The 21,092-nt window shown below is 48.6% G+C and overlaps 1 protein-coding gene across 1 annotated transcript in view; it reads left to right on the forward strand.

Moving 5' to 3' along the window:
- Window positions 1-21,092, forward strand: part of TTC21A (tetratricopeptide repeat domain 21A) — a 32,330-nt gene that overhangs the window by 6,905 nt on the left and 4,333 nt on the right. Inside the window, exons 7-20 of the mRNA XM_041733778.1 lie at window positions 2,972-3,056; window positions 4,872-4,970; window positions 5,959-6,151; window positions 9,133-9,230; window positions 9,398-9,598; window positions 10,296-10,425; window positions 12,151-12,308; window positions 12,538-12,753; window positions 17,018-17,256; window positions 18,025-18,097; window positions 18,203-18,313; window positions 18,705-18,843; window positions 19,028-19,131; window positions 20,369-20,557. Of these exons, the coding sequence (XP_041589712.1) occupies window positions 2,972-3,056; window positions 4,872-4,970; window positions 5,959-6,151; window positions 9,133-9,230; window positions 9,398-9,598; window positions 10,296-10,425; window positions 12,151-12,308; window positions 12,538-12,753; window positions 17,018-17,256; window positions 18,025-18,097; window positions 18,203-18,313; window positions 18,705-18,843; window positions 19,028-19,131; window positions 20,369-20,557 (2,035 nt within the window). The remainder of the gene's footprint in view (window positions 1-2,971; window positions 3,057-4,871; window positions 4,971-5,958; window positions 6,152-9,132; window positions 9,231-9,397; window positions 9,599-10,295; window positions 10,426-12,150; window positions 12,309-12,537; window positions 12,754-17,017; window positions 17,257-18,024; window positions 18,098-18,202; window positions 18,314-18,704; window positions 18,844-19,027; window positions 19,132-20,368; window positions 20,558-21,092) is intronic.

Below are 21,092 nucleotides of genomic sequence, written 5' to 3' on the forward strand. Positions count from 1 at the left end.
CGAGGGTGCTAACATGTTCCCATCTTACAAGCTGGGGACATGGGAGACACTGTGTGTTTGATGCAACAAGACATAAAAGTAAATATTGGCAACAGAGGAGGTACAGAGAGTGATGCGATCACATGGGGAGGAGGCCAGGAGGACATGGCCCCTGATAGACAAAGAAATAGGCCTATCTAGAGCTATAAGCATGTTATTTAGGAGAAAGAGACAGAGGAGCGACCCAAGGAACCCAAAGCAACCAGGATTACAGGCTGACAAGCAGTTGCCTCTAAAGAGCGGGGTTAGAGGGGCATAAAGGAACTATTGCATTATTTAATTATTTTAAATTATGGGTATGATACACCATAATAAAAACTTCAGGGAAAAAGGTCATCGGTGACTGAGAAGACTTCTAGCCAGACAGCAAGAGCCGGGGAGCTCCTGGGGCTGTGGAAGCCAGACACCAAGTGCAGGTGACCTTGGAGCATTGTCACTGTCTCTAGAAATAAAGACCACTTGGAGGGAGGGATGTCAGATGGAAGGTTTTTTGAGGATGGAATTTTCTAGATAACTGAAGCTTATCTCCTTAAACTAATGCTTTCACTAGTTTTATTAAGTAATTTTAAAATGTGTGCTACTAACTTTCTCCCTAAAAAGAGTTAACAGACTACTTTTTTTCTGAGTGACCACGAGTATTCACTACGAATCATGACAAAGTTGTGGTAGTATACAGCACAGTTCAGAAACAAAACAAAACACAAACAGACCTCTTCCCTGTGGAGGGATGGCAATTCCTCTGATGATCATCACTGGAATTTGAGTCCCAGAGAGAGGCACCCAGGAGCAAATGAACGTAATTGGGATCTGCTCAGTGCACTGGGGGCCCCCACATGTGGTGCCTGTGCAGGCCTCGCTTCTCTGTCTCAGAGTTGACACCTGGCCAGTGTCCTTGGCAGGAACTGGGTGAAAAGCTTGCTTTGGAGGCTTGGCCTTCGGCCAGCGGGATCCTGGGAGCACCTGGCTGACAGCCACAACTGCGGTGTGCGTGGCCTCCCTCGCCCAAGGCCCTGCTGCCCTGCCTTCAGGGAACAGTGTTTAGTGCCAACGGGCTGAGTCCCACACCCGATGCCTGCCCTTATGGAGGTTTTTGCAGCTAGTGGCATTCACAGAACTTCCTCTGTTGTTTTTTATTTTTAAAAACTTAAAACTCCTAACCTTGAGATCAGGAGTCCAGAGGCCCTACCAACTGAGCCAGCCAGGCACCTCGCCCCTATTGTTTTTTAAATCTGTGCCCCTCTAGGTGTGTTTCTTGTTCCATCCCTAATATTATTTATTTCTCCCTTTAAATTTCCTTCATCAACATCAAAGTAATTTGTTTCATTGACTAGTCTTTTTAAAAACCCCACTTTGAGTTTTGTTGATGGTCTCTATCGTATCTGTTTGCTACTGTGTTAATGTCTGCTCTTTGTGATTTCCTGCCAACTCCTTCCTGTAGGGCTATCCTGCTCTTGTTTTCTAACTCTTGAGTGGGATGCCTGGCTCATCTATTCTCAATTTTCTTTTAGAATATATGTGTTTAGATTTGTGCGTGTCCCTCAAGGTACTATTTTAGCAGTATCTACACATTTGGATGTGATATTTTCAGTATCATTTGGTTCTAAGAATTTTCTAATATCCATTTTGATTCTTCTTTAGTCCATAGGTTATTTCAAAAAAAAAATTTTTTTTTAATTTCCAAATGTATTTGTTTCCCTGTACCTACAGAATCAGCATAAAGGATTAGAACTGTTTTTTTTTTTTTTTGTTTTGTTTTTGTTTTTTTATGATAGGCACACAGTGAGAGAGAGAGGCAGAGACACAGGCAGAGGGAGAAGCAGGCTCCATGCACCGGGAGCCCGATGTGGGATTCGATCCCGGGTCTCCAGGATCGCGCCCTGGGCCAAAGGCAGGCGCCAAACCGCTGCGCCACCCAGGGATCCCGGATTAGAACTGTTTGAATGTTGACTGCCTAACCAATCATATTGGGATTTTGTGTCTTAATTAGAGTAACCCTCTATGAAGTGCAGGGCCATCCCTAACCAGGCTGAAAAATAGGAAGTTTCCCATAAAGAAACAGAATATTGAAAACCCCAAAGTATGTATGACCGGAAACTATGTCTTCACAATGACACATGTTGGAAAGCAAGGTTCCCTTTCCATCTTATAGCTGCTGATGACCCATCAAGGACCTCTCCACCACCCTGGGACCATGGGGCCATGATCAAGTCTATGTTAGTTGGCATATGAATAGGCTTCTGTCACAGATTGCCCCAGATGCATGGACTTAAATAACATGAAAGGTTATTCCTCTATCAGATAAGAGACTGGGAGGTTGTCTAGGACTGGCATAGCAGCTTAACTCTGTTAGGATCCCAGGACCCTTCTGTCTTACTGTGCTATATTCCTAGGACTTTGATTACATGGTCCATGTTTCAGCCAGCAGAAAGGAGTAAGAAGAAAGAAGAGATGTGCTGTAAGGAAACAGCTGGATGTCACTGGGGCACTTGCACTCACATCCTGTTGGCCAGAACTTAACCACAGGGCCACTTGAGCTGCAGGGGAAGACCGGGAGATGTGGTCTTTATGCTGGGTAGCTGTGTGCCCAGCCAGATCAGGAGTTCCATTTTTTTTTTTAAAGATTTATTTATTTATTTATTCAGAGAGAGAGAGAGAGAGAGAGAGAGAGAGAGAGAGAGGCAGAGACACAGGCAGAGGAAGAAGCAGGCTCCATGCAGGAAGCCTGACATGGAACTCAATCCCAGGTCTCCAGGATCACACCCCGGGCTGCAGGCAGCACTAAACCGCTGTGCCACTGGGGCTGCCCAGGAGTTCCATTATTAAAAGGAGAAAGGGAGACAGGATATTAGGAGACAATCAGAAGTGGCTGCAGTGCCATGCTAGCCTGGTCTATGCATACTCACAATTCATGTGGCTCCTCTTCCTTTTTCAGAATCCTAGAAAAAGACGAAGGTAATATCGATGCCTGCCAAATCCTAGCAGTGCATGAGCTTGCAAGAGAAGGAAATATGACTACAGTAAGTTCTTCAAGACTCAGGAGTTGGGCCTTGAAGCAAGTGCAGCCTAGGAGGAAACGCTCTGAGCTCCACCATCCCCAGGGCCTTGGAGGGTCCTCCCTGGACCTCAGTCCCTCCCATCTCCTTCACCTCATACTCCCTGTAAGAAGGTCGGGAGGTCTGCTTTGGGCAGGCAGTGAGGTTAAGTCTGGTTTTGCCATGAGTTACCTCATGTGAGCCTGGGCAGGTTCACCTGGAAAAGCCCTGGGATCAGCATCCATAAATTGGAGATAATTCCAACCACTTTGTGAGGTTGTTAGAGGGACTAAATAGGATGATTAGTGGGAGAGCTTGGAACGGTGCCTGGGAAATGCCACTTTTTAAAAAAATATTTTATTTATTTATTCATGAGAGAGACAGAGAGAGAGGCAGAGACACAGAGGGAGAAACAGGCTCCCTGCAGGGAGCCCGATGCGGGACTCAATCCCAGGACCCCAGAAACACAACCCAAGCCAAAGACAGACGCTCAACCACTGAGCCACCCAGGTCCTGGGAAATGCCATTTTTTAAGGAGTGGCTGGAATTGCTCAGGTATTGGCCAGGTAGAGCCTAGCCTCAGACTTGCTCCTAAGCCCTGTAGTTTTTCCAAAGAAACCCAAACCTGTCCTCAAACACAGAAACATCTGGAATTCCTTATGAAGACTTCAATGCCCAGACAGGTCTTTATTTTCCAGAATAGTTTGTGTTTTCAGCCACAACATTGCCTTTTGAAAAAATGCACTGCCTCTGTGAAGAGTGGCAGATGAGGAGTCTGTAAGGGTTTCACGATGCAAAGAGGAAGCTTTTGGTTCCTTCTGCCCAGCTCTGAGACTATGGGTTTGGTGGGGGCAGGGGTGAGATGAGGGGGACAGTCCATATTTGAGAGGAACCCTCAGCAAGGGGCCCAGGCCATCTCTGGGTAGGAACTGGACAATGGGCCTGTCCTCAGCACCCTGGGTGGGCCTTCCTAGGGCCTGGCCTGAGGTTTAGCCCCAGGGCAGAGTTAGCATTGATACCTCTCCTTCACCCCCCACCCTAACCCCTAGGATTTATGCTTCTTCCCAGCCCTGGATGCTCAGTGCTTATTTGCTTGCATCTACTGAGCAGAGTAGGCCTGCCCCATCCAGGGTTTCCCTTCTGGCACTTCTTTGCAGCCAGGAACTAAGAACTCCTCACTCTTAGTGGGTAATGGGGCAAAGGAGTCCATGGGAAAGAACGCAGGCTTTGGAGTCAGACTTACTGAATGTCCACAGGCAAATCACCTAACCTTTCTGACCCTTTGTCTACTGGAAAATTCAGATAGTTGTACTGACTTACAGGGCCATAGGGAGGATTCTTTGGAGTGACAGAGAGGCACCAATGTGGTGACTCATGTCAACATGGAGCAGAGGCTCAGGTCCAGGGCCCCGCTATGACCATCTGCTCCTGAGCCAGCCCAACAGGTGTGCTGCCAGCCTGGGGGGGCATGTGTGGGCACCATGACAGCTGGCTTCTGGCTGGGGGTGGGGGTGGGGGTAGGGGTCGGAAAGGGCAGCTTCTCTTCACAAATCCATAGACAGAGAGGCAGTGCCAGCTCTTGAGTGAACAGTGTTCCTGAAAGCTCCACCTGTGGGGCTTAAAATAAGGCTGGTGCCTGGGATATCCCCATCCCACTTGGATCCGAATCTCTGGGGCTGGCTTCTGAGTGTAGATATTTTAAGATCTCCCAGGGGATGATAATGTGCAGCAGGGTTGCAAACCTCTGCCCAATTCCCATTTTTGTATATTGCTTTTGACATTGTCTGTTTGTCCCTGCAGGCTGCCAATCATGTTAGAAATCTGATTAAAGCACTGGAGACAAGAGAGCCCCAAAATCCAAGCCTCCATCTTAAAAAAATTCTTGTGGTTAGCAGGCTGGTAAGAAGGTTCTTCCCAGGTCTCTTATATGCTTCTTAAGCCCTATGCCCCCCTTTTGGAAGCTTCCTGGGTACCCTGTCCTCCCCTCCCTGGCTCAAACTTGGCCTCTCAGGCTGGTGGCCCATACCCAGCAGCCCCTGTCTGCCTCTGGCCAATAACTATCACATAGGCTCTGTGCTGCTTAGAGACCCAAATGCTGCTTGGAGATGCTGTAAAAGATCAGAGTAATTGAGTCTAGAAGTGCTTTTAGAGTAGGAGGCCCCTAATTGGGGGTAGAGGGCAGCATATGGCTATCACACAGCAGAGCAATGCCCAGCTCTGGCTCAGGGTGCAGGGGCACCCAACTGCTATAATCTCCCTGTGGAAGTGACCTGGAAGGGTGGGCCTGCCTGGACCTCTCTGACATCAGGCAGGAGCAAACAGACCAACTTGCCAAATAATCTGTCTCTGCCAGACCGTTCAGCCCCAAAGCAAGATTTACTAGAAGGAATTGCTGCAAAAAACTAGGGTAGCTCTGGGGCCTTAGGAACCAGAACCGTGGAATCAAATGCCATTGGGATGCAATCTCTCCCTCAGAAACACATACCCGTGTCTGATGCTCTCTGCTTGTTCTGCACATCTGGCAGGGGATTTGGCTGCTCACAGCCTTTGGGCCCACTTCCCATCAGCAGGAGACAAACAGCTTCTCTCCACCAGCTTCAGTTTTTGAAAAACTTATTGGTCATTTGGACCAATTATTGTGGCCAAACAGGAGATGGGTCCTTTGGAGGGCCCTGTGTCTGGAGGCAGGTTCCTCAGATGGGGTTAGTGTGAGGTTCTTTGGCAGCCGGGCAACTGCAGAGGCCCGACTATGGGTCACAGGCATCCCTTAGGCTCTCCTGAGCAGCACCCAACAGGCCTACCAAAGTGTCCCCCGTTTCTGGTGTGGCCTTGTTGAGACAGGTTGGACTGACTGGTTTCCCTATTTCCATGTGCCCGTTCCTTGCAGTGTGGGAGGAACCAGGCGGTTCTACAGCTAGTGTGCAGCTTCATCGAGCGCACATTCATGGCCACATCCTCCTATGCCCATGTGGCCACAGAGCTGGGCTACCTCTTCATCCTGCAGGACCAAGTGAAGGAGGCATCTTTGTGGTACTCGGAGGCCATGAAATTGGACGTGAACAGTGTGGCTGCCTTGACAGGTCCATGCAGGTTGGGCAGGGTGGGGAGTGGGAGGCGCAGGAAGGCAGGTAGCAGGGTAGCCTCCATGGATCCAGAAGAGAGGGAAGCATTCTTCCTAGAGGCTGTGTGAGTGTGGGCATACACTGTATGATGGGGCGCCTTTCCACAATATATAAATGGAAACCTATACGCCAACATAGGTAGAGAAGCAACAGCTAAAGAAATGAGTAGACCCGTTTTCTCCCAGAAAGCTCCAGGAAAAACAAAGGTTGAAAAGAGAAAAAAACAAAAACAAAACAAAACCAAGCTCAGTGTCAATGGAGGCTGGGAGCAAAACATGCCATGGGGCAGTCAGGGAAATAATGGTTGGATTATTGACAACCAGAGAATGGAATCAAGGAGGCCCTTAAGGAGGGGTGGGGCCGGAGGGAGCAGAACCAAGCCCCTGATGCTTCCCACTGCCACCAGGGACAGGAAGGACAAAAAGACTTGCTGCTCCCCAGGCAATCCACATCCCGTAAGACATTCCCCCACCTGGCTCAGTCCTTCCCCACTTCCACAGTCAGGGGAGACCCCTAGCCCGTCAGCCAGAAGGGAAAGCCATTGGCCAGAATGCCCTTCCCACACACCAGCCCAGGCCAGCCCTCTCAGGTGTGTCCTGGAGTTCCTCCCATTTTTTTTGTTTTTTTTTTTTTTTCTTTAAGATTTTATTTATTTATTCATGAGAGACACAGAGAGAAGCAGAGACTTAGGCAGAGGGAGAAGCAGGCTCTCTGTGGGGAGCCTGATATGGGACTCGATCCCAGGACTCCAGGATCATGCCCTGGGCAGAAGGCAGATGCTCAACTGCTGAGCCACCCTGGCGTCCCTGGAGTGCCCCTCTTATCTGACCTGCCTGGGAAAATCAGTGACCTTAACAATTTGGGAAATCTGCCCTAGCTGCTAATATTCATCAGTCTAGTCCATTAGTAAATCTGCAAATAGTTTGAAAGAGGGGCCAGGTAGAGCAGCAAAGCCATGGCCCTCTGAGGAGAAAAGGTAAAGCTGGATACAGAAACCCTTCCCCTCCCCCACTAAAACCCCTCCAGTGTTTGCAAGGGCCCTGAGGTCAGTCAATAAGAACAGGCTACTGTGAAAAAGGTTCTAGGGAACAAAAAAGCTACTGAAAATTAAAAATGTGATTGCAAAGTAAAATATTCCACAGAGGAGCCAAGTAGTGGGATGGATATAAGTGAAAACCAAGATGGTAATTAGAAGACAATCAGGAATAAATACACTGAAATGACCAGGAAATATCTTTAAAGGATGAATAATAAGAATAGATGGATTTGTCTTCCCAAATTCAAAACACATTACGAAACAACAGTAGTAATGTCAGCTTGAAGCCAACATGGAATAAAGAAGCCCATCACTGGCACGGAAACAGGTCTTTCGAAGGTGACATTTCAAACCAATATTGTGGTAGGTTTCAATAATTCGTGGTTGGACATCTGACTATCTGGTATGAAAAAAGTAAAGGGAAGTTCCCATCTCACACCGTACTCAATACTCCAAGGACACCTGGCTAGCTCAGTTGATAGAGCACATGACTCTGGATCTTGAGGTTGTGAGTTCAAACTCCATGTTGGGAGGAGGTGGGTAAAGAGTAGTTTAAAAATAAATTCCAGGGGCATCTGGGTGGCTCAGTGGTTGAGCATCTGCCTTTAGCCCAGGGCGTGATCCCAGAGTCCTGGGATCGAGTCCCGCATTGGGCTCCTTGCATGGAGCCTGCTTCTCCCTCTGCCTGTGTCTCTGCCTCTCTCTGTGTCTCTCATGAATAAATAAATTAAATCTTAAAAAAAAATAATAAATTCCAGATGAATTAAATACTTAAAACAAAAAATTCAATCAGACTTGGGCTTCCTGAGGGAAACTAAGAAATCGGAAAGGAAAATGTCTTACCTATTGGACTACGTAAAAACTTAAAACTAATGGATGGCAAAAGACACTGAAAAATGCTGAAGAGGTAGGGTGCCTGGGTGGCTCAGTGGTTGAGCATCTGCCTTCAGCTCAGGGCATGATCCTGGGGTCCTGGGACGGAGTGCTGCATCAGGCTCCCCAGAGGGAGCCTACTTCTTCTGCCTGTGTCTCTGCCTCTGTCTCTCTCTCTCTCTCTGTGTCTCTCATGAATAAATAAATAAAATCTTTAAAAAAAAATACTAAAAAGATAAAATGGCAAACTAATGGAAAAATTTTGCTACAAAGGGTTAATAATCCTAATATATAAAAAAGAAAACAACCATAAAAGAAAAACAGGCTAAAGCTGTGTGCAGGAGATTCATAGCAGAAAAGAAAAAGGCCATTCAATATATGGGAAAAAAAATGTTCCTTTTCCCTAGCAATAAAAAAGAGTGAATTAAAATGAGTTACCATTCATTTTTTAGTCTGGCGAGGTTGTGGGGAAAGGCCACTTTCAAGTTCTTGGCAGTAATATTAATTGAAACATTTCTGGAGGACAAGTGGCCTTATCTATCACCATTTTAGTTATACACGCCCTTTGACCCATCAACTCAACTTCAGGAATTAGAACACGGAAATATGTTTACCCTGGCACTGCAACATTTAAACATCAAGAGCAAACCAAATGTGAGATGAGGTGCCCTTCAGTGGGGCAGTCATCAAATACAATGTCCCATCCACAGTGGAATATTCTGTTGTCATTAAAGAGAACCAGGTGGATGTGTATAAACTGATCTGTATACCTTAGATGTGTACACATCGCCAACGAATGAATGATTAGGAAGGGACCGCAAGTTGTTAATAGTGGCTACCTCTGGAGAGAGACACATGTAAAACCGAGCAGGAGCTAGGTATGGCTGTCCATCTTGCCTCCTGTTTTGAATTCCTAACCATGAGCATGTATCACCCTTCCTTCCATCGTCTCATCTGTGCTCCTTGGCTTGTTGACCTGCTGGCTCTGTGTCAGAGCCAGCTGTCCATGCTTGTTTTCTCCCATTCCCAGGGATCATCTGGTGCCAGATCCTGGACGGTCACCTGGAGGAGGCTCAGCAGCAGCTGGAGTTCCTGAAGGAGGTGCAGCAGTCCCTTGGGAAGTCTGAGGTCAGAGCTCTTGAGGCGAATGGCTTGCTCCAGGATCGTGTCCCTTCTCTCCTCCCACCCAGTTTCCAAAATCCAGTAACCAGCATGGCTTAGACTCCTGCTTCGCCCCCCACACCCACCACCCAGCTGGCGGTGTTGGTGCCAAGACCTGGACCTGCCTCCCACAGGTGCTGGTTTTCCTCCAGGCCCTCTTGGCATCCAGGAAGCACAAGGAGGGGCAGGAGGTCACTGCCCTCCTGAAGGAGGCTGCAGAGCTGCACTTCTCCAGCATGCAGGGCCTCCCCCTGGGCTGTGAGTACTTTGAAAAACTGGACCCCCTCTTCCTGGTATGCATCGCCAAGGAGTACTTGTTCTACTGCCCCAAGCAGGTGAGAGCACATCCTAGCCCCATGGTCTGGACAGAGGCAGGGACCCCACCTGGCTGGCCACCAGGCTGCTCTGCTCCCCTGTGGTTGGGGAACCCTTTATTCTTCAAACTTGCAGGTACAGCATGCAAATCACTAGAGAGTCAAATCTTTCCAATGCAGATTCTGATTCTTTTGTTGGGGAGGTGGGGAAGGGGAACATCTGGAACAAGTTCCCAGATGATGCTGGTGCTGCTGGCCCCACTGACCACACTTCGAGGAGCAGGGCACTGGCCCATGCCCTTGCCTTTATCCTGGAGAATAATCAGGCTCCTTTTTTTCCAGATGTCTTCTAGGGAGTATATTACTCTTTCCTTGTTTGTCTGCTTTACTTGTTTGCCTGTTTTCACAGCCAGTCAAGATCCCCCTATGGGCAAGGGTCATATCTCACACACCTGAAATATGCCCCCAGTGCAGAGGAATGAGTCACTCTACAAATATTAAGTTCACGGCCGTGCGCCTGACACCATGTTAGGTACTGGGGGGTACAAGGGTGAGCAAAGCCAAGGCCCCATTCTCTGGAGCCTTGATGGCTCAGAGTGGATGATAATAAACATGTGGAATAAAGGAAAATTCCTTCACTGAAACAGTGTTTTCTAAGAGCTTTAGGAGTCTGTCTGCAATGGGACAAACCATACAGCCAGGCCCCATGTTCCTACAGCCCCGGTCGCCAGGCCAGATCGTGTCTCAGCTTCTCAAACAAGTCACTGTGATCCTGAATCCTGTAGTCAAAGCAGCGCCAGCCCTGATCGACCCCCTGTATGTGATGGCTCAGGTCAAGTACCTCTCAGGTGAGCCTGTTCATCTGAATACACTGCCCCGGGCTAGCATCCACAGGCCGCCTGCCTGGGATGTCTCACAGGCATACATACACACCCATCTCTGGCCTCCACTCCCCTGAAACCGGTCTGACCTCCCTCCTCAGCAGGGGTCTCTCCCACCTGGCCTGCTGCTGTTGGCTTCCATGCTCTGAGCCAGGTCACAGTCTCTGAACTTCCATTATACACAGGGGTCATGCAGACACTGGGATCGACTAGTCCTCTAAACAAGCAGAGATTCCCTCATGAGGTTTGCATTCTAGTAAGTGGAAATAGTTAACATATCAAATAAGCACATTGTGTTGCTTGCTAAGACACAATAATGCCATGGAGAAAACTAAAGCAGGGGAAGGGATGGGATGGCAGTGTTGCAGTTTTTAAAAGAGGGCCTCATGGGGAGGATAGACGCTGTAGCTTTCAGCTTTCAGAGCCTCAGGATAGCCTGAGCAATATCCTTCTAGCTTCTTCCATCTCAAGGCTCAGGTCCTAGAGAAAGAGAGAAAGTGGGAGAAATCTCCGTGGGAGCCTTATTGTCCTCTCTGAGTGCTTTCCCCCTATGGTCTTGTACTCCCATCCATCTGGAAGACAGGCCAATCTCTGGTGTGAAGACAGGCCAATTTCTGGTGTGCTGGGGGCTTCCGAAGAATCCCAAATGCCGCGGCATGCATCTAGCCTCTGGCACTGCCTGTGCCTCTTGGCACAGGTCACACTGTGCAGAGACCTCCCCCATCTTCATCCTTACCCACAGTTTCCAGAGCTCCTGGGTACAAGGCAAGGGCAGGAGCACTCCCCCAGGGGTGCTAGCACCTGCCAGCAAGCAAGTCTAGGGCCAAAGGCAGGTCTCCAGCTGCTTAGGTTGCCATAGTGACATCTTCACATTTCTGTAGCACACAAGGAGGAGCAGGGAGTTTGGGATCCAGAAACAGGTGCTCCCCGCTCGCCAGCTTACAGACTCTGAGCAGGAGCTGTCAAAAGGCCTGAATGCAGAGTAAGAAGGACTCTTCTACCAGCTCAGTGTTCCCTAGCCTTGGGCTGCCACCAGCCTGGCTGCAGGAAGATTCCTTATCCCCATATTGCCAAGGCGTTCAGAGCTCAGCCTCAGGAACCAATGGCCCTGGATTTAAATGCTAACTTTGTCCCTTGTAAGCTGAGTGCCTTAACATCACTGGGTTCTAGTCCTACAATTAAAAGACACAGATAATACTGCCAACCTTGTAGGGCTGGGCAAATATTAAACCAGCCTTTCTAAAAGTGCTTTGTATGTACTGGGCCTAGAGCAGGTACTTCATAAGTCAGGGCTATTATAGTTGCTATTATTGTTAGGTTTTGTTCTGCTATGAGGTGTGGGAATCAAGACTTAAGTGTTCCCCCGAGCTTCCAAATAGAGCAGTGATGTGACTTAGCCATCTCCCTGAGGGTTACAGAGAGAAAGGAAGGGTTACACCATGGTTTGAGTTTCCTGGCTTTTGTCTGCATCAAGGCAAAAACTGGAGTTCTAATTTTAAGAAGAGACCTCTGGAAAAAAAAAAAAAAAAAAAAAAGAAGAGACCTCTGAGTGAAACAGAACAAACCCAGGTAAAATGGCTGACTTGGGTATTTCCGGGTAACTGGACATATAAACTTCATTCTGCCTTTATATACTGGGTCCTGGGAGTTCCCAGGGATCCCTGGATGTAGAGGCCTGTTTATCATTTCTAGGAGAGTTAGAGAATGCCCAGAGTACCCTGCAGCGTTGCCTGGAGCTGGACCCCACCTCCGTGGATGCCCACCTCCTCATGTCCCACATCTACCTGGCGCAGGGCAATTTTGCCATGTGTTCCCACTGCTTAGAGCTGGGCGTCAGCCACAACTTCCAGGTGGGGGTCCTCTTTGCCCAGTCGCCCACTCAGTACCTTGAAGCTCAGCTAGCTGCAGCCCCTACCTGCCCCTGGGAGAGTAGCCCCAGGAACTCCCTCCATCCCTCAGACCCTTCTGCTGGCCAAAGGCAAATGTAGGCTCAGTGGGCTTCTGTAGCTTCTTCCAGTCTGGGTGTGGTGAGTAGCAGCAGAGTGCACTGGAGTCCCGTGCTGCCCTATGCTCCTCTAGGTGCGAGACCACCCCATGTACCACTTCATCAAGGCCAGGGCCCTCAACAAGTCTGGAGACCATCCAGAAGCCATAAAGACACTGAAAATGATCATAAAACTACCAACTCGGAAGATGGAAGAAGGCAAGAAGTTCCGTGGGCCCTCTGTACGGCCCAGCGAGCGGGTATCCATCTTATTGGAACTGGTGGATGCCCTCCGGATGAATGGGGAGCTGGTAAGAAATTCCATGCTCTCTTCCCTTGGGATTGGGGCATTTGGAGGTCCAGGGTAATCACACCAGGCTCTTTGAATTCTGGGTGATGTTTGTTTGTGCTATTATTTGAGCTGTTATTCATCTGGGAGCACATCTTCCCCCTGCCTAAAGCTTCAGTGGCTCCCACTGCCTTCAAGATAAAGTCCAAACCCTACTGAGTCCTGCGTGATCTGTCCCCTGCCTACCTCACTGTCCCCAGGAGGATTTCATAAAGGCAGAGCCCAGAGACCCATCAGGGGAGCCACAGGTGGTTGTGCAGAGTGGGCACTGCACAGCTCCAATGGACGCTATCATCACACCACAATCTTTACATATTGTGTCCCTTGGAGGGGGTATACAGTTTGCTCAACTGTATGAGGCAGCCCTGGGGCCTTGGAAGGTCTGTCAAGGCAAAGACAGAAGCTGCTGTAAAAGAACAGTGGAGAGCACAGAGGCAGGGGTAAGGCAGGGGTGGGGGCGGAGCTGGCCCCACATGCTCCCTTCGATCCTCACTGTTCTCACTCACTCACCTGCTCACCAGAAAGGGGTTTGTCAGCATAGCTCCAGGACCATCTCTGTGATCCAGCAGTCCTGGGGCATCTGGCTGCCTGTGATGATCCTGCCATGGAGAAGGAACAGCCCATGAGGCCCTTTCTCCTTAAAGTTAAAAATTGCCTTCTGGGCAAAGATGGGAATGTGGAAGCCTGCTTGTTGTACTTTCCTCCTTTAAATCTGCCAAGAGGAACACAAGAACTAAAAGTGGAGAAGGAATCTCCATCTATAACAAAATTAGGGAAGAGCCACATCCCAGAATAGTTGATTCAGTTGGCCATTTATTCAGCTGGTGATTGAGGGCCAGCTACATGCCAGGCGCCATGTGGCAGCAGGGGTAGGGGGGTGTAGAGGAGAGCAACCAGCAAGGTCCCTGTCTTTCAGAACTTACCATGGGGGGAGGGGAGGAAGCTGGGTGCTGTGAGTGGAGGCCTGATTCCTGCATTTGCTTGAAATTTCTGAACTGGAGATGTGGTCAAGCCAGGAAAGGGTATTCCACTTTTGGAAGGGCAGAGCCAATGAACAAGAACTCTGCTAAAATGCCTCCTTGCTTCTCTCTGTCTGGACTCCTTTCTAGGAGACATTGCCAGAGGAAAGTAAGGAGGGAAATAACTGGAAAATCAATTCTGCCCCTTGCTTTGCTAGGATAACAGATCTGCAAACTGTGGCCTTACCTGTGAGCCAGGGGTTCCATCCCAACCCCAGCTTCTCACAAAGTCTACCCCAAAAGGGAAGACCCACAGAAAGCCCAGGGGAAACATGCTTCTAGTACAGCTGTGCTCCATACGCCCTCTCCCTCCCCGGCCTAGTTCCTGAGTAAAGGAAATGAAAATCTCACTTGAGAATGAGTGGTGATCAGAAGGAGTCCAACAAGGTGGTGGGAAGGAGGGAAGCGAGGGAGGAGGGAAGGAAGGACAGGAAGGAATGAAGGAAGGTAGGAAGGAAAGGCAGAAGGGAAGGAGAGAAGAAACAAAATCCAAAGACAACTTTGGGAGAAAGAGTACTATACAAAATAGAAGAAGTAATCAAAACAAAACAACTTTCTGGGCAGCCCCCGTGGCGCAGCGGTTTAGTGCTGCCTGCAGCCCGGGGTGTGATCCTGGAGACCCGGGATCGAGTCCCACATCGGGCTCCCTGCATGGAGCCTGCTTCTCCCTCTGCCTGCTTCTCTGCCTGCGTCTCTATGAATAAATAAATAAAATCTTAAAAAAATGTATTAAAAAAAAAAAAAAAAACAACTTTTCTGCACTCAAAATAAAAAGAACACAGAATCTTGTAAAACCAGCTCAAAGCAGAGCACCAGAGATCCACAAAGCAGTTCAGCTAGCGGAATTAAAGAAATTAAGCACAGAAAGCAGTGATTCCCTTAGTCCCATAATTAAAAATAAAAAGTGGCTGAACCCTCACTGAGGCTCTCTGATGGAGGAAAAGGTTGAGAAAGTCATTGAAGTGATTTGAGAGGATGACGGATAAGAAAGGGAGAGACAGCAGATAGCCAGCAGAGCAAAATCAGTGTTCCTGCAGGAGAGAAGAAATGGAACAGAGGACATGTCAGAGACACACCAAGAGAACTATTCCTTTGGGGAAGAACAAATCAGTGACATGCAAAGGCACTCTGTGCTGGAGAAATAGCAGTAAAATATTAAGACTGAGAAATTCCTAATAGTAATATCCTAATTAAGTTATGGGGATCAAGGATTCATAATGTCATTGAAAGTTCCAACAAGCATCTGAGTAAGCAGCATATTAGCTGCTGTGAGAAAGAAAATAACACTGGCCTCAGACTTTTACTCAGCAATACTAAATTCAGGAAGACAACAACAGTATTTATACGATGTCGATGGGGGAGGGATGTCTCCCAGGGTATCTTTCATATATGAAAGCAATAAAGGATACCCTAGGGACACCTGGGTGGCTCAGTGATTAAGCGTCTCCCTGCATGGAGACTGCTTCTCCCTCTAAGTCTCTGCCTCTCTCTCTGTGTCTCTCATGAATAAATAAAATCTTAAAAAATAAATAAAGGATACTCCAAAAAATTGAATAACTCCAGAATTATGATGTTAATTAAGCTTTTTTTTTTAAGGTTTTATTTATTTGAGAGAGAGAGAGCACAAGCAGGGGGGAGAGGCAGAGGGAGAGGGAGAAGCAGACTCTCCGCTGAGGAGGGGGCCCAATGTGGGGCTCTATCCCAGGACCCCAGGATCATGACCTGAGTTGAAGGCAGATGCTTAAGCAACTGGCTGCCCAGGCACCCCTAAACTTTTTTGAAAACCTACTTGTCGATATAATCCAGAGAACCAAAACACAAAATAAAGTTTTTATAAGTGGGAAAAAAATTTAAGCTCTAAAAGGACACATAGAACTAACCTAAATAAATATAAATATAATTATATTGAAATAATTATAGTCGTTTCAACTCAAAGCCAGCATAATTGCTAAGTTCTTCAAATAAAAATTATTATTAAAGTCAAAATAAAAATAGTATCCCATAAAAAATTCAGGGAGGAGGCTGTGAAGGGAAGGTGGGGTTACTATAAGCAGCCAATTTTTTCCATCTTTATAGAGTGAAAAAAAATTTTTTACCAAAAATGTTTCTTGATAGAAGATGATTCTTGCTAGAACTTAGACGATTTCCACCACATTAATCAAGAGTTAAGAAAGCAGGACCACACATAAGGGCAGAAATAAAGCCAAACACAGCAGCATATACAAATGAAAACAACAAGAAAAAAATGGAAAAACAAGTTGGCAGAAAACCCGAGAATCTGTATTAATAAAATTGTAAATGAAATAATGTGCCTATTACATAAAAGAATAAGAGTGACTTAAACCAACAACAAAAGGAACCCCTACTGTCTAGGTTTCAAACACCAAAGGACCCAGAATGAAAGTAAAAAGATGATACAAACATACCAAGCAAACAAAGCAGAGGTTGAGGAAGAAACATTTGGTAAGGCTGGATCCAAGTCAAAAAAACACCAAAATGGGGAAAGAGAATAACTTTGTTAAAATAATCTAGGGTACAAATATAATGAAAAAAATAATCCAAATAGACTTTTATGTGCCAAATACTGTAATATTAACCTTCAGGGTACCTGGGTGGCTCAGTCGGTTAAATGCCTGCCTTCGGCTCAGGTCATGATCTCAAGCCTCAGCTCGGTGCCAGCTTCCTCCTCCCTCTGCCCCGCCCCTTGTTCCTGGACAAGCACATGCACGCACATGCGTATGCACTCGCTCTCTCAAATAAATAAAATCTTTAAATAGATAAATAAGCATATCTTTGATCAAAAGCAGGAAAGTACAAGGAGATGTGTCCATAGGTCTCCAACAGGAAGGAATCACCAACAGACATTGAGATGCTAAGGAATAGGCCAGTTCTTGCTGTTGAGGGTTTCTGTACCGCCAGCTATTTGGGTACCTGTCCCTCCTCCGCCCCCCTCCCAGGAACAGTGGTTGTGGGCATTGAAGGGCTCTCTCCTTTCTGCCATTGGAGCCTCTCCGCAGGTGATTGTGAGCCATCCTATCCTTGGCTTCCATGTAGCAGGACTACTTCTGGCTGTGTGTGTGTGTTTCATTTCTCTCTGGGGGCAGAAGTGGGAAAAGGGATCACTTTAGGTCTCCTCCAAGAGGTTCCAAGGGTCTTCAGGCCACCTGTTGTGACAGCTAACAGGTCTTTTGGGTTCCTGTGTCCTAGCACGAGGCCACCAAGGTCATGCAGGATGCCATCAATGAGTTCAGTGGCACACCAGAGGAGATCCGCATCACTATTGCCAACGTGGACTTGGCCCTGAGCAAGGGGAACGTGGACATGGCACTGAGCATGCTGAGGAACATCACACCCAAGCAGCCCTGGTACACGGAAGCCAAGGAGAAGATGGCCAATATCTACCTGCAGACCCGCAAAGACACCCGGCTCTACATCAGCTGCTACCGGTAAGCCCCAGGCGGTGACCCCCTGACAGCTCCATTTCCAGCAGTGTTTTAGGGAGTATTTCCTCCCTGAAGGTTGTGTTTTTTCCACCTGGACCTCCAGGCCACATCCTCCAACTGTGTATGTGATAAGTTAATCAGGCCAGCTCATTGCTGAGTTCTGAAGACAGAGAACTGAATCTGTCCTGCTTGCCTGTCCTGTGTGGCCTCTCATTTGCACTCCTGCCCTGGCCCCTGAATCTGCCTCTCCTTGAAGAAATGTCTAGTGCCTTGATGTGGCCAATGTGAGGAGCAGGATGCTGAAGAGCTGGGATTAGAAGCCCTGTCTTTACGATTTGACATCGAGGCCTCAAAAATATCTTCCCAGCCCCTCCCTCAAACAAACTCTGTCTAGGCAATCCCAGTGGGATGCAGTGCTGGTGTGCCAGGGTGAAGGAGGCGAAGCCAAGAGCAGTGGGAAACCAATAGAGTGGAGTGACGTGGTCAGATTGGAGTTTTAGAAAAAGCAGATGCCTGCATATGCAGAGAAGTCTACAGTGTTAGAAGTGGAGGCCAGAGGGAAGGGCAGAAGCTCTGGCATGCTCCAGAAAACAGATGAGCGCCTAGACTAAGGTAGCTAGCCCAGTGCCTCATGCACAGTGGGATTCCAATAACTATTGAGTGATAAAGGAATGAATGGATGAATGTATTAGTGGGAAAGAAGAGAAGGAGATGGGTTCAGAAACATGAAGGATGCATAGGTCTGAGCTAAGTTTTTGGTTACTTTTGCAGGGAGCTCTGTGAACATCTGCCTGGTCCCCACACCAGCCTGCTACTGGGTGATGCTTTCATGAACATTCAGGAGGTGAGTGAAAGCTTCATGGCCTTGCCAAGCAGCCCCTCAATCTCATGTCTCCAGTGGGAGCAGAGAGAGAGAGAGAGAGAAACCTCTGGACACTTTCCCCACCAGCCTGAGAAGGCCCTGGAAGTTTATGACGAGGCCTATAGAAAGAACCCACATGATGCTTCCCTGGTCAGCAGGATTGGGCAAGCCTATGTGAAGACCCACCAGTACACCAAGGTCAGGCAAGGTTGGGATGGGGGGGGGGGCAGCCTAGCAGGGAAGAGAGAGGAGGGTGTGTGGGTGAGAGGGTCTGGATGGGAGCTGCATTTCCACCCTAGCTCCCTGCTGAATGAGGTACCAAGGAGAGAATTCTGAAGCCACTCACCTCCACCCCCCCACCCCCTCAGCCCTACCCTTGCCACACACACACACACACACACACACACACACACACACACACACACCTGCTCAGCTTGAGCTCCCTGCCAGCTGGGAGGGCCTTTTCATCTCAGGCTTCTGTGTCCTGGAGGGACACGCAGGTGTGGTGGCCGGCCGCTGTGGGGAACACAGCATGCGGCCCTTCCAAGGTAGAACCAGACCCAATGCCACATTTCTTGTTCACCTAAAGGCAATTAATTATTATGAGGCTGCCCAGAAGATCAGTGGGCAGGACTTTCTGTGCTGTAGTCTGGCTGAATTGCTCCTGAAGTTAAAGAAGTTCAACAAGGCAGAAAAAGTTTTGAAACAGGCACTGGAACATGACTCTGGTGAGGTCACGTCCTAAAGTCACTTCCCCAGCATACTGGCCCCCGTCCCCACACCTGCACTCTCTTCTCCTGCAGAATGATAGAATGATGCAGGGGTCCTGAGCCCAGGCCCCTCCCTCCCTCGCCCATCCCCAGCTTCCCAGGGGCTCCAGAACACTGATTTATTTGAGTTTCCATTTTGCAGTCAAAGACATCCCATCCATGATGAACGATGTCAAGTACTTGCTCTTGCTGGCAAAGGTTTATAAGAGTCATAAAAAAGAAGATGTGATGGAAACTTTGAACAAGGTAATTGACAAGAGACAACAGACTCCAGCTCTTTATCTGCCATTTCCTGACAGGAGCTATAAAAGGGAAGGCGAGGACTGCAGGTCTGGAAGGCTCCAGGGCTGGCACTCAAAAGAGGACCTGGGTTACCTCAGACCTCTGCCTTCCATTTATTCCTGCACTGTGCTCTTCTTTGATGATCCACCAAAGTGCCCTAAGGCTGCCTGGCTGGGCTAGGCTGGAGAAGGCAGGGCATAAGAAGGTGCCCTTGTCCACAAGGATGCTGTGGTGACAATACTGGATAAAGCCAGTAGCTCCCGAGCATTGATGCTCTACGGTAGTGCTGTATTAGGCTTTTTGCTTTCTTATTAATTCTCACCATAGCCATTTGAGGGAAGCACTGTGACATTTCTATTTCACAGATAAGGCTCCAGGAGGTTAAAAAATGTGCCCAAAGTCACACTCTTAGTAAGTGGCGGAGCTGAGATTTGAACCAGGTCTGACCTGCTCTGGCCGAAGAAGCTCTTTCCCCATTAAGCTGCCTTGATGGGGCACTTCCTGGCCATTCTTACCCATACCTTCCTTGTTCTTTCTAGCAAGGGTGTGGCCTGCCACTTGTTCCGGGGCGGGGGGGGGGGGGGGGGGGGGGGGGGGGGCATTCCTCAGTAATAGCAGGAAAGCCCACTGTCTGACTGCTCGAGACGATTTATTCCTTTGGTTTCCACTGGATTCCCACACAGAAAGCCCAAAACTTAACCGTGGCATCATCAATTCCTCTTGTTCCCGTGCTCCCTGGTTACTCACTTGATCATTTTATGCTGTGGAAAATATGTGCGGAGGCTGCCTCAAACTCCCAGTGGGGCAGTATTCAGAACAAATGCATCTCTTAAAATCCAGCCTGCTCTGAGCACCTACTGTGTGCATGTTCTACCTTTAGGACCGCCAGAGCAAATTAGACACGGTAAGTATCAGGGCATGATGGAAAAAGGGAAACAAGTACAGTACAATAGGGTTTTTGTTTGGGTGCCTTTGTTTCTACTCCTGCCCCAGAGGCAGAGCCAGCTTGCCTCTTGGGTACATAGCAGTGGCCTGGCCTGTCTGGAGTGACCCAGATTGGTTCAAGGGCACTTGAGATGCCCTTTCTGATAATCTGCTGACCCGGCCACGGGTCCAAAAAGTAGAGATTTTTTGTCAATTGGCCTGAGGCCTAGCACATTGGGCTCTGAGTTTCTGATCCCAAGTTTATTGGTTTCCCAAGGCCATGGAGCTCCAGTCTCGGATACTGAAGCGTGTTCCACTGGAGCAGCCAGAGATGATCCCCTCCCAGAAGCAACTGGCAGCCTCCATCTGTGTCCAATTTGGGGAGCACTATCTGGCAGAGAAGCAGTTTGCCAAGGCAGTGCAGTCCTACAAGGATGCCCTCGTCTACTCGCCCACTGACAATAAGGTGGGGTCCTCCGAGCCAGAGCCTTACAGAGTCCCCTCACAAGGGCAGAGGCCAGGTCCTTCCCTGTACCTCCCTGAGGAGCTGCAGATGTAGGGCCCTAGGACCCCCGGTGTGGGGAGCCTGCTCCAGCTGACCCCCGGGCCCTCAGCCATCACAGCCCTTGGACAAGGCTGGAAAGCTTCACTTGCAAAAGTGACTTGTGGGAGGTGGAGTGGGGAAGACGCTGCCGAAAGTCATGTCAGTTTGGCATTTTCAGGGCCCCTGTGAGGTGGGGCCACAGAGCTGTGACTGCCAGGGGACAGTCTCCCCAAGGAGATTTAAGAGTCGTAAGGGTGGCATGACCCAGATGAGGCGATGGTGGCTGGAGCCTACACTAGGAGAGCGCAAGAAGAGCTTAGTGGCAGAGCCATTCATTCATTCAATTCATTCATTCAACATGCACTCACTTAACAGATGTCTCATATGTGCCAGGCACAGTGCTAGGCCTCAGAGACCGTGGGCCAAGACCTGCCCTTGCCCGTAGACTGCCTCAGGC

This window comes from Vulpes lagopus, chromosome 19 (assembly GCF_018345385.1).
Source record: "Vulpes lagopus strain Blue_001 chromosome 19, ASM1834538v1, whole genome shotgun sequence".
NCBI lineage: Eukaryota > Metazoa > Chordata > Mammalia > Carnivora > Canidae > Vulpes > Vulpes lagopus.